The sequence below is a fragment of the Argopecten irradians genome, chromosome 12 (assembly GCF_041381155.1).
Source record: "Argopecten irradians isolate NY chromosome 12, Ai_NY, whole genome shotgun sequence".
Classification (NCBI taxonomy): Eukaryota; Metazoa; Mollusca; class Bivalvia; order Pectinida; family Pectinidae; genus Argopecten; species Argopecten irradians.
The window spans coordinates 16,135,192-16,152,935 of record NC_091145.1 but is presented as its reverse complement, the minus strand read 5'-3'; the positions used below and the strand labels follow the sequence as shown (position 1 = coordinate 16,152,935).

Here is a 17,744-nt window from a genome sequence, read left to right as displayed (position 1 = left end):
GTTCATCATATATACAAGTGTCATTTGGTGATATCTCTAAGAGCTTTGATCCTGGTATCTTAAAAGTTCTTGGGAGTCTTACCTGACATATCGTTGCCGTTTGCGGTCTTAACAATGTCTTGTGGGTGGTCCTTATTATTGAGGCAATATGTATGTCTTCCTCTAATTGAACATAGGTCTTACCTATACGCATACATGCAAGGTCAAAATATATTCTAACGCCATTTTGTTTAAGAAAATCTAAACCAAGGATGCAGTTTCTGTTCATGCCATCAACAACATAAAATTTATGTCTTAAGGTCAAATGTCTTATTTGAAATGAAATGTCTGCTGAACCTATTACCTTGAGCGGTGTACTGCTGACGGATTGGAGAGTCATGCTTTCTTTTCTTAGTCGTGGTTTATTCGGTAACATCTTAAAAATCCTATTGCTGATTATGGAAACCTCAGCACCTGTGTCTAAGAGAGCTCTTAATTTTTGTTTACCTATTTTTATCACAGTTGTACTTGGGTTACCCGATATTTCTATTTTCTTAGACACATGCTTCTTATTTCTTTTTAACCTCGCCCCATCGGTTTCCTTATGAAGCGAGGTCTTTAGTTTAACGGCCTTCCTTTTCTATTTAATTGGGGACAGTTCTTTCTTATGTGACCTTCTTCATTACATTGAAAACATCTTAATTTTGATCTTTGTTTATTTCGACCTAATGACTGCACTTGTGGGGGGTTCTGAGGTTGCACTCTGTTACCTGTACTATACGACCTATTTTGAGTTTGGTTATGATATCTGCTATTGTCTGAATACCTATTTCTAGGGGCTCTATTAAGGGGTGTCTGTCGCTGTGTTTCCCTAAAACTATTTCTGTCTTGTACTGTGCGTGGTCTATGTCTTATGATATTGTTTTGTTTACATTTATAACACTGTCTCTGTCTGGTGTGGTCAATGTCCATTGGTACTTCTCGCCTCGTGTTAGTTTCGTTATGTCTAAGGTTAAAGTGTGTGTCTTGCGTAGGGGGCTACCTGAGGGTCATATACATGTTCCTGTCTTGGCCTTAAGACCATGTCATTATCATTATTCATGTCTTGTCTTAGATTGAACCTTTTCCTAAGGTTCTGTTCGCGCATAGCTATATGTACCGCCCTCTCTAATGTGTCTGGGTCCTCGCGCATAACCTTCATCTTAATATAGTCAAAATGCAACCCATCACAAAAGGCGTTAACTAATTGTCTTTGAACAATGCCCTTTTCACATTCCTGGGCATCAGGATACGCGTCTTCTGCTACTTGCAGGAGTCGTTCAGCGTATATCTGGACGCTTTCGTCCTGTTTCTGTATCGTTTTACGTAATAAGGCCATAGCTTGATGCGAAGCTGTTATGTCAGCGAATCTTTGTTTGAGGAGTTTCTTAAGGTCCTCCCAAGACAGATCTCCCTCTAAATCGTCTAAATATCGTTTGATAAAATCCCCTACTGAACCTACACTTGTTTGATACGCTATTTTAGGGATTTCCTTGTCATCTAGCCCTACTAATTTCGCGTATTTTTCTATTTCTTTTATCCAGGTCTTGAATTTAGTGGGTCACCCTCAAATGACCTAACGACCTGGAAAACTCCCTGTGCTGTCATAGCTGCAGAGAAGTTCTTAAAATGTTGTGCCATGTTTCTGAACACTACCTCACTATCGTCCTGAGCATATTCTGATCTGGGGGCATAATTTGATTTTGTTCTGTCTGTGTTAGACCTGCCATACGCTCAGTTAATTGGGCCATGTCTACATCTAAATTGAGAGACATTTTTTTTTTAAATATTGCCAAAAATATGTATACTGACAGTACCTGGTTTCTAACTAACCAAATTATACCACTAAATACCTAATACAACATTAAAAATGGTCAGCTACTAGAGGTACTAATCAAAGTAGAGAAAGTTCGCTTACCTTTAGCCGTCTGTTTCTTCGTCTTCAGGTTCTTTCTTTTCTTCTTTATATTGAAGAGCCTGGTCATGCAGCACCAAATAACATTAGCCCTTACCCCACCTTGTCGTCCTATGGATGGCTGTGTTGGTCGAAATGACGACAAGGAGTAGGGTAGAAGCTTGTTGACGGCTTTTATTCAAAGTGTAGACAAGAGTTCTCACTTTCTCTCTCTCTCTCAAAGGTGGCCCTAGAGGAGGCGGTGACGTAGGTGTATGTGAGGCGGAAGTACCCAGTCTCAGTCTTATTCCCGTCTGATGTCCGTCCTAATTTCAGTCTAGTTTTCAGTCTCCGTCTGGTTTTCAGTCTGACTGGGGCCTATTGCGGCCCTCTATTTATAATGATTGGGTACATGACTGGTACACGTGCCGTTGGGACAATGCTTGCCCCAAAGAGCGTTACCCAGCTCATCATAAAACTGTCAAAATTTACTAATTTTAATTCAGAATACAGCCTTACCGGCGCCTGATGCAGGCTTAACAAAATAAAAAATTTATTTCTTAAGCCGTGCGAATGTCCTTATTTTCCAGAACATCCCATATTCTGCTAACTATAGGTTGAGCGTGTAATTTACTGACGGTTCGGACATAGTTTTCTTTTCCTTAGTCAACAACCTAAACTTCATGGCTGCAAACATGAGTTAAAAATCCTCTTACTGACCTTTAAATATGTCTACACATCAATTAGGTCTAAAAATTATTAGCACACTATATACCCACCCCAATTTGCACTCTTAATTTTTGTTTACCACAGCCTAATATAACCTATTGGGTTACCCGATTTTCTATTTTCCCATAGACAACTGCTTCTTTTTTATCTTTTCAAACCTCGCCCCATCGGTTTCCTTATGAACTCAGCGAGGTCCACAGTTTAACGGCCTACACGGCCCAATTGGGGAGTTCCTTCTTATGTGACCTTCTTCATTACATTGTTCTCCCACATCTGAATTGTGATAGCTTTGTTTATTTCGGACCTAATGACTGCACTTGTGGGGGGTTCTGAGGTTGCACTCTGTATACCAATGTACTATACGACCTATTATTTGAGTTTGGTTATGATCTGGTTATGATATAAATTATTGTCTGAATAATATTTTAGGGGCTCTATTAAGGGTTTCTGTCTCTGTGTTTCCCTAGACTCTTTGTTTTCTAAAACTGGGTAATGTCAATGTCTAAACTGATAACTGTTATTAGTCCTTTCGTCCTATGGATGGCTGTGTTGTCAATCGACAAGGATTTGGTACATTTTTTTTTTTTAAAATTAAAGTGTAACAAGCTGTCTCTGTCTGTGTGGTCTAAATGTCCATTGGTACTTCTCGCCTCGTGTTAGTTTCGTTATGTCTAAGGTTAAAGTATGTGTCTTGCGTAGGGGCTACCTGAGGGTCATATACATGTTCCTGATGTCCGTTGGCCTTAAGACCTAGTGTTCATTGTCATTATTCATGTCTTGTCTTAGATTTGCGGCCCTTTTCCTAATGTTTGTGTTCGCGCATAGCTATATGTACCGCAATGCTTCTAATGTGTCTGGGTCTCTCGCTGCAAACCTTCATCTTAAATTCAGAAATACAACCCATACAAAAGGCGCCTGATAATTGTCTTTGAACAATAGAAATTTTTTTCCTTCTGACAATGGATACGCGTCTTCTGCTACTTGCAGGAGTCGTTCAGAATACCGCCTTTGTATATGCACATTTTGCACAAACTATATGCGTATTTAGGCGCAGTTAACAGGTGTGTGGACTACGTGATGTCCTGTCATTCCTTCCAGAACATTCCACGTAATCTACCATTGTACCTTTGGTAACAATTAACTAATAAATTGGTCATAGTTTAAGACAGATAATCTTTGTGCGAGTCCTGTCATCGTCTAAATAACATCCCACGTAGTCGCTACTAAATATCGTACCGATAAAATCCCTACTGAACCTACACTTGTTTGATACGCTATTTTAGGGATTGCCTTGTCATCTAGCCCTACTAATTTCGCGTATTTTTTCTATTTCTTTTATCCAGGTCTTGAATTTAGTGGGGTCACCCTCAAATGGTCCTAACGACCTGGAAAACTCCCTGTGCTGTCATAGCTGCAGAGAAGTTCTTAAAATATGTTGTGCCATGTTTTGAAACACTACCTCACTATCGTCCTGAGCAATATTTCTGATCTGGGGGCTATATTTTGATTTTGTTCTGTCTGTGTTATACCTGCCAGGCCAGTTTAATTGGGCCATTTCTACATCTAAAACATGTCTATATGTCATTTACAAGTCAATTGGGCCATTCAATCTAAATTGAGGAGACACTTTTTTTTTTTAACTATTGCCAAAAATATATGTATACTACTGACAGTACCTGGTTTCTAACTAACCAAAATTATACCACTAAAAATACTAATACAACATTAAAAAATGGTCAGCTACTAGATGGTACTAATCAAAGTAGAGAAAGTTCCTCGCTTACCTTTAGCCGTCTGTTTCTTCGTCTTCAGGTTCTTTCTTTTCTTCTTTATATTGAAGAGTTGGTCATTCTGCAGCACCAAATAACATTAGCCCTTACCCCACCTTGTGTCCTAATGGATGGCTGTGTTGGTCGAAATGACGACAAGGAGTAGGGTAGAAGCTTGTTGACGGCTTTTATTCAAAGTGTAGACAAGAGTTCTCACTTTCTCTCTCTCTCTCCAAAGGTGGCCCTAGAGGAGGCGGTGACGTAGGTGTATGTTGAGGCGGAAAGTACCCAGTCTCAGTTCTTATTCCCGTCTGATGTCCGTCTAATTTCAGTCTAGTTTCAGTCTCCGTCTGGTTTCAGTCTGACTGGGGCCTATTGCGGCCCTCTATTTATAATGATTGGGTACGTGACTGGTACACGTGCCGTTGGGACAATGCTTGCCCCAAAGGTTACCCAGCTCATCATAAACTGTCAAAATTTACTAATTTTAATTCAGAATACAGCCTTACCGGCGCCTGATGCAGGCTTAACAAAATAGAAATGTTTTGATTTTCTGACTGGACTTGGTTGAGGCTGGACAGAACCGCCTGTAATATGCACATTTTGCACAAACTATACTGCGCAGTTAAACAGGTGTGTGGACCACGTGATGTCCTGTCATTCCTTCCAGAACATTCCACGTAGTCCCTACCATACCCATACCTATTCGGTAACAATTAACTAATAAATTGGTCACCTAGTTTAACACGTGCATAGACCGTGCGACGTCCTGTCATGCTTTCCAGAACATCCCACGTAGTCGCTACTAAGTAGGTACCGTAACAATTTACTGATATTTCGGTCACCTAGTTTGGTCATGCCTTAAAACAACAACCTAACTCTGGCTGCAAACATGAGTAAACAATCCCGCGTTACTGACCTTTAAATATACTACACATCAATACTAGGTCTAAGCAACACTATGTACACCACAATAATGCACTATGAAATTAAACACAGCCTAATAAATATATACATGGTTGTTATTAAACAACTAATACTTGTACTTTTATATAAAATACACTATAATTTAACTCAGCCCCGCGATCCACAATTATACACGGCTAACATAACAACTTCTGTCAAGGTTCAACAGGTACCCCACTTCCTGTTTACCTAGCGGGAATATTTTCAAAGCCTAGCCTGTCTATCCTCTCATCTATAGGGTTACAATCATCTATCACCAATAATATCATTGGGGCTTAAGCAAGGCTACCAGCCTGCCTACCTCTATAGGGTTACAATGCTAAATATAAGCTTTGGTTAATTTTAAGCCTAGTAAATATCTCTCACATGAATGCCATAAAATTGCATGGTATCTGTTTAAACACCTATTCATATTCCATATGAGCTGAATAGGTTATTTCAACATTTGATATACATTGATTTCTATTGGTCAATATAGACTTTTAAAAAAAGATCCAATTCTTCCATATACACATATTTCCTAACAAGATATATTCCTCAATTCAAAGTTTAAACCATATTAATTGGTAATTAAATGATGAAATCCAATACCCAGTTCAGTCTTATTCCCGTCTGATGTCCGTCTAATTTCAGTCAGTTTCAGTCTCCGTCCTGGTTTCAGTCTGACTGGGGCCTATTGCGGCCCTCTATTTATAATGATTGGGTACGTGACTGGTACACGTGCCGTTGGGACAATGCTTGCCCCAAAGGTTACCCAGCTCATCATAAACTGTCAAAATTTACTAATTTTAATTCAGAATACAGCCTTACCGGCGCCTGATGCAGGCTTAACAAAATAGAAATGTTTTGATTTTTCTGACTGGACTTGGTTGAGGCTGGACAGAACCGCCCTGTAATATGCACATTTTGCACAAACTATACTGCGCAGTTAAACAGGTGTGTGGACTACGTGATGTCCTGTCATTCCTTCCAGAACATTCCACGTAGTCCCTACCATACCCATACCTATTCGGTAACAATTAACTAATAAGTTGGTCACCTAGTTTAACACGTGCATAGACCGTGCGATGTCCTGTCATGCTTTCCAGAACATCCCACGTAGTCGCTACTAAGTAGGTACCGTAACAATTTACTGATATTTCGGTCACCTAGTTTGGCCATGCCTTAAAACAACAACCTAACTCTGGCTGCAAACATGAGTAAACAATCCCGCGTTAACTGACCTTTAAATATACTACACTTCTATGGTCTATCTATGTAATACTTAATCTACTTGTCTTTTATATAATAAATAACAATCATCTATCACCAATAATATCATTGGGGCTTAAGCAAGCGGCTAACCAGCCATGCCTACCTCTATAGGTTGTTATTTGTACCTGTATTTACCTAGTTGAGTTATTGGATTAGTGTCAGTGCTTCCGCTACATCCTAGAGATCGAACCTGTTGAGATACAGGCCTGTAACCTGTGGAGGAAACAGGATCCGTAGAGGATTTGTGACGACTGTGGACTCTGTTGTATACTAAAAATACTATACGATCACGATTTGGGACTTATACATATAACGGGAGATACAGTCGGATCGCCCCTCCTGGTCTCTTGTGGAAAACCCTCCCTATTACAGTAGCACTTAAAACATCCCGAAAAGTATTGAAAACTAAATGTAAAAATACATTCGAAACGGCCCTTGTGTACCGAAGATTGAGCCCAGGACAGAATTTTAACCCAGCCGCTGATTGGCTGGCTAATTATGAATTTCAAAATTAAAAATGTTTTCTGACAGGTAATTATTCCTTGATAACCGTGATATAAATTTGGAAATTCAGATTGAGATTTAGGTTCAAAATATCAATTTTGATAATGAATAGGTAAACACATTAGAATTTCAGGTTTTTTTAAAGTGCAAAAATTCTCCATTTCTTATAAAGATCTTGGACCAATGCGGAATAACTCGTACGAGTTTTTGTATTAGAGGATTATCTCCCTTTGGTGACATCATGTAATCTCAATTACTGTACAAAATCGCTGAAAGGACAATTCATGTTCTATACCTCCGCCATTTTGAATCATATGACATTGAAATTGGTCAATATATGTGTCTGAGAGCGTGCCCTTTCACATTCGATTCAAAACTTTTCCCTTGAAATTTCTTAAATTACGGTAAAATTTACGTTAAAAAAGTGAACGAAACGGCATATTCATAGGGCTATATTTCGGTCATTTTCTAATTCGTGATTTTGAAATTATAACCCTGAACAGGCAATATGCCAATGTCTACATTCACATAAAATCAACACCCTAAATTAAATGATAAAGGCTCTACGATCTCACAAATTACGGAAAAAAATAAGGAAATGGAACAAATTGACATATTTGAAGAGCTATATTTCCGCCATTTTTCTATAAAACCCCTTTAAAATCCATAACTTTTGAAGACAAAAGTTTATACAACATAGGTATGAAAAATCAACATTGTACATGTAGCGGATGGAATTTGTTAAAATGTTAAAATAAATGACAAACCCGCTGGGTTCAGATTCCTTTATGATGTATGTTTATTCCATTTTAAAAACATTCTGTAAATGTAATAAAACACAATTAGAATATTCAACTCTCAAATCATATATCATTCATTCAACACCGAATCACGCGAATAACTTTCAAGGACAAACTTTACATTTCTATATTACTCACACGTATATTACTCACGCGAGTAAAACACGGCACGGCATAGATACATACTAATATCATTATTCACTGCAAATTATATATTTGCAAATATTGAAACATCTTTCAAATACACTTTTATACCACTTTTATTTATTACATAAATTCACATAAAATATGACCCTACTACATGCATACAGGTTTAAAGGCGCTGAAACGTCTCGTGCAAGGACAAATAAAAACTAAAATTTCGATTTTCGATGTCCTATATCTCCGCCATTTTGAATCTTATGACCTTGAACTTGGTCATTTTATGTGTCTGAAAGCATGATCTTTCACATCCAATTCAAAACATTTCACCTTTGAATTTTCATGAATTACCCTAAAATTTACGTTAAAAAATGAACGAAACGCCATATTCGGAGGTCTATATTTCCGCCATTTTTAAATTCATGTCTTTGAAATTAAAAACCTGTACAGACAATAGGCTAAAGCTAACATTAACAAAAACTCAACACTCTACATGAGATGATAAAGGCCCTACGAGCTCACAAATAACGGAAAAAAATAAGAAAATGAAACAAATTGCCATATTTGGAGAGGTATATTTCCGCCATTTTTCTATATAACCCCTTAAAAATAATTAACTTTTGAAGACAAAAGTTCATACAACATAGGTATGAGAAATCAACACTGTACATACAGGTTTAAAGGCGCTGAAACGTCTCGGGCAAGGACAAATATAAACTAAAAATTCGATTTTCGATGTCCTATATCTCCGCCATTTTGAATCTTATGACCTTGAACTTGGTCATTTTATGTGTCTGAAAGCATGATCTTTCACATCCAATTCAAAACATTTCACCTTTGAATTTTCATGAATTACGCTAAAATTTACGTTAAAAAATGAACGAAACGCCATATTCGGAGGTCTATATTTCCGCTATTTTCAAATTCATGTGTTTGAAATTAAAAACCTATACAGACAATAGGCTAAAGCTAACATTTACAAAAAATCAACACCCTACATGAGACGATAAAGGCCCTACGAGCTCACAAATAACGGACAAAAATAAGAAAATGAAACAAATTGCCATATTTGGAGAGCTATATTTTCGCCATTTTTCTATTTAACCCCTTAAAAATAAATAACTTTTGAAGACAAAAGTTCATACAACATAGGTATGAGAAATCAACACTGTACATACAGGTTTAAAGGCGCTTGAAACGTCTCGGGCAAGGACAAATATAAACTAAAAATTCGATTTTCGATGTCCTATATCTCCGCCATTTTGAATCTTATGACCTTGAACTTGGTCATTTTATGTGTCTGAAAGCATGATCTTTCACATCCAATTCAAAACATTTCACCTTTGAATTTTCATGAATTAAAGCTAACATTTACAAAAAATCGTTATCGCGGCTGAGCTTGCCTACACATTATTCTCACTGTGAGATATAGTCCAGGGTGTGCGAGCAGATCCGTTAACGTGCAGTCAAGAAGGCCCTTGTAGTCTGCATGAGGGATGACTAGAAACTAGACACATTAATCAATACAACATAGATATAAAAATATACAATATATAGCATGAGCATACTATGCGACCCTGTTCTTACAACACGTGTATCGAGGTACAATTAATCTACAATGTACACCCATATATGATAATCATACTCAACTGCGAACCGAACAACTATTATAGAAGTACTGACGATGTTAATAAAAAATTACACTTGACATGTTTGTAAAACAAGACACCAAACCATTACAACCTCTTTTAAAAACTCGTCCTTGTTTTAAGAGCCATAACGTATCCTGCAGACAAATCTACGTTAAAACTATAAGAATCCCATGAAAGTTAGAACGGCCCACACAAGTTCTCTAGACATATTGAAAAAAATCACTAAAATTTGGCCATTTCCAAAGGTCACCTGGACATGACCCCTAATGGGATTTTCTCAGATCCTCTTATCAAACGTAGTGATAACAACAAGGATTTACATATACGTCCTTGGATAACAAGGATCTGTATTTTAATCAGATTGACTATTAAATATATTTAGGTGCAATTATTTCACAACTATATACCTGTATCCCAGAAAGCATGCCAATGTTGGCCCAATATTGGCTTAATGCTGGCAGTTACATTGGCCCGCTGTTGATTTGCAAATCGACCAAGTGTCGGCCCAGTGTGTCGTTTCAGTATCGGACCAATATTGGCATGTCGGCTCTTGAATGTTAGGCCAACATTGGGCCGATGTAGATGTTAGCATTTATATTGGCCCAACATTGGCCCAGTATCCATGTTACCTGTTGGCCCAATGTTGGTCTGATGTTGATTTGTCTGATCCATTGGGTCGATGCTAAATATAAGCTTTGGTTAATTTTAAGCCTAGTAAATATCTCTCACATGAATGCAATAAAATTTAATGGTATCTGTTTAAACACCTATTCATATTCCATATGAGCTGAACAGGTTTTCTATTGGTCAATATAGACTTTTTTAAAAAGATCCAATTCTTCCATATACACATATTTCCTAACAAGATATATTAAAAATCATGATTCCAAAGTTTAAATCCATATTAATTGTAATTAAATGATGAAATAACCAGTTATTATTAAATTATCAAAATGTCAACAAAGAAAAATGCAACTATTGATATGGAATAACATTGTAGTGTATTTTCTTTCTTCAAAAACAATAAAAAATATATTTAAAATAAAAAGAACATTCTAATTATTAAAGAACATGACAGTTGTGTTTTAAGGATCAAACATTTTGTGGTATTTCCCAAATCTGGTTAATCGTTTGTGTATTCACAACAGTTTACTATAACTCTTCTGGACATAAAAAGACATAACACCAAATAAGCTTGTATAACTTGCGCTCACAGGTATGTATCCAAAGGAATTCCAGTCAATGACACAAAGAGAACTATTTTACACGTTTAATTTAATCTGGATCTCCACTTTCTTGGACAGCCTCTACTATTGTATATAGTGGCCAGCTTCTTGGTTTTATCTTTCTTTGCTTCCTCCCTCTCTATCTCCAAAAGTGCAAAGCCAGGCTTTTATGATGGTGTGAATTTCAGCATATGTTGCATTAGATGCCATTCTGGTTTTTTTCTTACAGCCTCTATAATAGAAAAAAGTAAGTAAATACATTTATTGAAATGTATTGATATACTGTAAGGCTATACCATTAAATATCACTCTTATAAACGAAAACTAATTAGCTTTTCAGTCAAATGACTCCCTGGTTGCTTCAATTGTTCTCTCCAATTTATAAATACTTATAAATTTTGTGTACTATCAGTATCCAAGTAGCAAAATTTGCACATACTTTGGGAATTTCCACCACAATCAGACGATGCTATAGTTTTGTTATCAATAACCTTCTTACTAAGTGCCTGGAGGGAGACTAGTGGTCAGTGTTTAGGATATGGACGGAAGAGAAATAAGGGGTGTGGGATTTTAGTTTCATGTTACAGAGGAATGTTGTAAAGGGAGTGTAAACTATTCTATACATTACAACTTGATCGTATGCAGCCTGATTATAGCAATATTAATCATAATAGTTTGGCATCTGTAATACTTATGTGCTTACAATCACATTTTAAGAATATTAATTTTTGTCATATTTTATTACTATTACTCTTTTTAGACATGGATGTAGAAAAAAATCCAGGTCCAACTGAAAATGAATTGTCTATATTCCACCTGAATACACGAAGCATAAGGAACAAATTAGAATACATAGAAAATATTTGTGATGAGTTTATAACATTGTTTGCTTTACAGAAACACACTTAGATGATCGGGTGCCTTCATCTGATTTAACCCTATCGGGATTCATGGAGCCATTTAGGAAAGATAGAAATTTTGCTGGGGGTGGAATTTTAGTCTACTACTCTGACTTCTTAAAATGCATACGGAGAGATGATTTAGAATTTCAAGGCGGAGAAGTAATCTGGATTCAGGTGGAAATAGCACGTCAAATTTTTTTAATCTGTACTGTTTATAGACCCGATAACTCACGTCATCCTTTTTGGGAGAATTTTAAATATTCAATTGAAAAAGCTTTAGAAAGTACACCAAATGTTATTATTGTTGGTGACATTAATATTGATATGTTAACTCTATCAAATAATCACATTTTAAAGCAAATTATGTTGGAGCTTGACTTAAGCAATGTTATAAATGAACCGACCAGGAATGGGGCCACAAGACACAGTTTACTCGATCCTATTTTGTTAAGTGATATTTCGAAATGTATAGATTCACATGTAATTTCAGTTGATCGTGATATCAGCGACCATGACGCATGTGTCGTATTTTTATCTACGCCTATTAGCCTTTCACGAACCTATATTCGTGAAGTTTGGTCATACAAACATGCAAATTTTGAAAAATTAAATATATTAATAAATTCTTTTGACTGGGAAACATATTTTTCTAATTACACGTCAATTGATATTGCGAGCGTTAAATTTACCGAACAGTTTTTGTTATTTGCTAAAGAATGTATAAAGAAAATATATACCAAGGAAAAAAGTAGATAGGCTACACAATGCAGTTATTATAACGACCACATGATTTTTAAGAAGTTTTTTTTATGAAAATTTTTAAACAGTCGAACAAACAGTCAACAGAAGCTATACCACCTTTATTAAACGATGATACGGGAAATGTAGAAATAGGTGATTCTGAAAAGGCAAACATTCTCAATAAATACTTTTGTTCTATTTCCACGATAGATGACAGAAATAAACCTCTGCCTATTTTTGAATCTCGTACAGAATCTGTGCTTGAATCTGATGTGGTAACCAGTAATGAAATTTGTGATATTTTAAAAATTCTTAAATTAGGTAAAGCATCTGTCATGATAATATTAGTCACCATATGTTAAAATATACTGCAAATACTGTGTGTAAGCCATTGGCTCTTCTATTTAATATGTCATTAAATCTTAATATTTTTCCAGAAACTTGGAAAAAAGGTATTATTCTACCCCTATTCAAAAAAGGGGATAGGCATTTGGTATCCAATTATAGACCTATAACGTTGCTATCTTGTCTAGGTAAAGTTTTTGAAAGAGTTATGTTCAAACATATTTACAATTTCTTTTTTGAAAATTCATTGTTTTATGAAAAACAGTCTGGTTTTATGATGAACCATTCAACGGTTCATCAATTAATAGAAATGTATAATACTATCTGTTGTTCACTTGAACAAAAGAAACATGCATGTCTTATATTTTGTGATATCTCCAAGGCATTCGATCGAGTATGGCATAAGGGTCTGCTATTTAAATTGAATGCGCATGGCATAAAAGGTAATTTGCTTAATTGGATGAAAAGTTATATATCAGGTAGACAACAACAGGTAATTGTTAAAAACGAATATTCCAGTACAGGTTGCACCAATGCTGGAGTCCCACAAGGAAGTGTGTTAGGGCCTCTTTTGTTTTTAATATATATTAATGATATAGTTGACAATTTAGATAGTGTATCACGTCTATTTGCTTATGACACTTCTTTGAAGTATTCTTCATCCTCTGTTCACGATATTGAATTAAATCTTAATAGAGATTTAGATAGATTAAACAGATGGTCTCTAGATTGGCTCACTAAATTTAATCCTCAAAAAACGGACGTTTTACTAGTATCCAACTCTGAAAACCTGCATCCGTTGCAACTTTCTTTTGGTGATGAAATTTTAAGATGCGTTGACAGTCATAGGCACTTAGGTGTGACATTTAGTGCAGATGCTAAGTGGTCGTTACACATTTCAGAAATTCAAAAATCGTGTATGAAAAAACTTTCGGCATTACGTAAGTTAAAATTTTTACTCAATAGGAAAACTTTATTAAGGATATATAAAGCATTTGTGTTGCCTGTGTTGGAATATGCGTGCGAAGTATGGGATGGTTGCTCTCTGGGAGATGTTAACAAACTCGAACAAGTGCAGCTTGAGGCGGCAAGAATCATAACGGGTATGCCATCCTTCTCAAGTAAAGACTCACTCTATTTCGAAACCAATCTTGTACCTCTAGTAAAAAGAAGAAAAAATAAAAAACTTATTCTAATGTATAAACTCCATAATAGCCTAAACCCATCTTATCTGACCAATATCCTTCCTCCTAAAGTTGGAGAGCGATCCGCCTACAACATGAGAAATAGAGAAAACTATGTTATTCCGAAAGTTCGTTTGTCATGTTCACTTGAATCTTTCTTGCCATCTTCTATTAGATTATGGAATGATTTGCCTAGCAATGTCAGAGAGCAGCCATCCGTTCGTACCTTCAAAACATTGATACAATCTGATGTAAATTCTTTACCCGTTTATTATTTTACTGGGAAAAGGAAGTTTAATATTTTACATACAAGATTGCGACATTCGTGTAGCAGTCTGAACTATGATTTGTACAGAGTAAATATAATTAACGACCCATCATGCGCATGTGGTAATCAATGTGAAAATGCAACTCATTATTTTTTTGAATGTAGTCTTTATACTAGGCAAAGGGATGTTTTATTCCGTAATGTTTCACAATATGGTAATATTTCAATTAATATTTTTTGCTTTATGGTGCTCCATACTTGTCCAACATGGAAAACCATATGATATTTCAATGGGTACAAACCTTTATTAAAGATAGTGCTAGATTTTAGGTCAAGTCTGTAACAACAAACTCATTTTGATTTTTTTTTCTATTTCTTCTTCAATATTTTCTGTATATATACATAATTATATGATTGTATGCTGTCAAAGTATTGTATATACATGTATTATGGAGAAGGCATTATTAAGTTGTGATAACTTTTGCCTAATCCATTATTGTATTTTTGACAATAAAAAATATGTTTGAATCGAAAAAAATTTTGTACTGGTGTATAATTTTAAATTTGCTCTAGTGCTGTGAAAAGCTACTTCTTTATTAGAACTTTCAAACACTATATCATATCAGACAAATAACATTTATTTAATATTCGTTGGCTTCATGTATAGCTCTAGAGATAATTAGGTATAACTCTGCAGGATGTTGTCATTTAGAGACAATCAATCCTATACTCAAAATCATTTAAACGTTATTTTTTAAATCTTTGTGTTTATATTTGTAAAGATGGCGTCAAAGGAATGTGCAGATACAGACCAAGACTTCCCGGTCACAGTGGACAAATATACTAAATTTCCAACCAAGGCCTGGGAACGCTTACAAGTAAAACGTAAATATCAATATATACCGCCTCAGGAACGACTGGATCCAATGACCCCAGTGACCCCTGGCTCTGTGAGAGTTGTGTGTATATCAGACACTCATTCTAAAGTAGAAATCAAGGATCCTGACTCTATCCCACCGGGAGATGTCCTACTTCACGCGGGCGACTTCACGATGAAGGGCCAACCAAGCTCTGTCAGCGTGTTCAATCAGTTTTTAGGTTGGTAAAATAAAAGTTTGTGAACTGTTGCAACGTTTTATTATCTTCGAATACTATTAATGTATTTTTGTCAGCCAAGTTACTGTAAATCTACTTATTTATTATCACGTATTTTGTGACCGTTAATAATTCGCGAAAATAAATTAATTACAATCATAACCTGTAAATCGCGAAATTATGTCACCGTGAAAAGTCGTTAGGCATGGAAACGCGAAATTATATCACCGTGAAAATGTCGTTAAGCATGGAAACGCGAAAATAAGTCGCCGTGAAAATGTCGTTTGGCGTGGAAACGCGAAATTAGGTCGCCGCGATAATAAGTGGGTTTTCAGTAAGTTGAGCATCAAGCATATTAGCCTAGATTGCTTAATATGATATGTAGTCATAATTCTCAATTACAACAGTTAGTTATTTATCTGAAATTAGCTATTTTCATCATTGATTCTAAACATAGTAATTTACTAATAAATAGTCTGGAATAACTAAAAACACTTACTAACTTTGGAGGATTTAGCCATCTCCTTAAAAAATTCAGCTATGTTTTCTCTGGTGCAAAATCATACCAGATACAACTATTATTCAAAGAGTATTGATCACCATCCCTATGATAATGATACTAGGACAATTTGTTGACATTCAAAAGCTTTTATGAAAAAATCAGTTGGTCAAAGATGCTTATTCTCACAATCTAGATAACTAGCCTTATTATATTGGTTTATTTTCTAGACATCTTAACTGACATCACTAGTTTATAAACTTTGTTTCTTTGTTTCTAGGCCAGTTGTCGCATAAACACAAAATAGTGATTGCTGGGAATCACGAGATCTCATTTGATGACGTCATCATGAGTAAAAAGTCATTGGATCCTATGTTTGGTTCCATGCAAACATACAGAGACGAGATGAATAAGTTTGGTGTTAAATGTACAAAAGAATTACTGACGAACTGTATCTACCTTGAAGACTCTATGGTCTGTTTATTTGGGATAAATATATACGGGTCTCCATGGTAAGTAAATACGCCTTTATATCATAGTTTAGATGTAAAGATCGGCGCAAGGCGTCATGCAAGGTAGAGTTTTTGCGCCAAATGTCATTTAAATGTAAGGATTGGCGACAGGCGTCATGTAACTAGAGTCTGGGGCCAAGACGTCATTTAATGTAATTGAAGCTGGCAGGCGGTTTATGAATCTGTACACAAGTCATCGTTCACTTTCAGGAAGCCAGTTTATGTATCTATACATGTGATCGTTCATTTTCAGGCAGCCTGCAGCAGTTTATGCATCTGTTCATGTGATCATGTGATAGTTCACATTCAGGTAGCCAGTTTATGACCTTTTCACATCGTTCTTTTTCAGGCAGCCAGTCTATTCGTCAGGACGATGGGGTTTTAATATCTGTAGAGGAGAGCTTCTCCTAGAGAAATGGAAGAGCATACCAAAAAATACAGACATACTTATAACACACGGCCCTCCTGTTGGTGAGTATCTCTGTATTGTCATTTAGATTGTAAGGAGGCCGATGTTAAGTTACAATCCTAGGTTTTTATAAATCTGGTAAATATCCTGCTATGGAACCAGTAATATTAATGTCTTTTAAGATTTACGACATTTCTGTTGTAACTATGGCGATATTTCTCTTGTTGATCACTGACAGTTGGCTCCAATTACTGTTGTTAAACATATAGATTTCTAGTTTGACTACCATTGAAAGGTTTTATGGCCAGATTGCTGTTACAATTCTCTATGATTCCTCGTAGGGTACGGAGATGTAGCCAAGGGAGGAAACCATGTTGGATGTGTTGAGCTCCTGAACGTTGTACAGAAAGTTGTAAAACCAAAATACCACGTGTTTGGACATATCCACGAAGGTAGGTAACGTGATATTAAGGATATGACAATAAAACGATTGGTGCTATATTATCGGAAATGGTATATGTATTTGTAGAGCGTTTACTAGGTAAAGTTTTACAGCACTTGTGTAGAAAATAATTTGCCATTTTGATATTTCTTCCTCTTTTACAGATATTCGATATTCGCCTGATATTTTTGCTACATAAAGACAATTTATAAGCCAAAACATGCATTGAGATAATTATTTATAGCGGAAAGTAACTAGTTCTAGTTGGAGTAGTTGTTATTCTGTGATCCGCACACCGTCCATATGTGTTGAATTTGTGCAGAAATATATACATGTATAAAAAAAAATAGCTCGTTCTCCATTATACACATACATTTGAGTATTTTATTGTCTT

General features: G+C 35.9%; 1 protein-coding gene across 2 annotated transcripts in view; it reads left to right on the top strand.

The window, feature by feature from the left end:
* The window catches only part of LOC138336801 (metallophosphoesterase MPPED2-like), a 28,874-nt gene that overhangs the window by 8,766 nt on the left and 2,364 nt on the right, over positions 1-17,744 (top strand). For both annotated transcript variants that reach the window (XM_069286369.1, XM_069286368.1), the window contains exons 2-5: positions 15,176-15,491; positions 16,268-16,499; positions 16,849-16,970; positions 17,250-17,360. In XM_069286369.1, the coding sequence (XP_069142470.1) occupies positions 15,176-15,491; positions 16,268-16,499; positions 16,849-16,970; positions 17,250-17,360 (781 nt within the window). The remainder of the gene's footprint in view (positions 1-15,175; positions 15,492-16,267; positions 16,500-16,848; positions 16,971-17,249; positions 17,361-17,744) is intronic.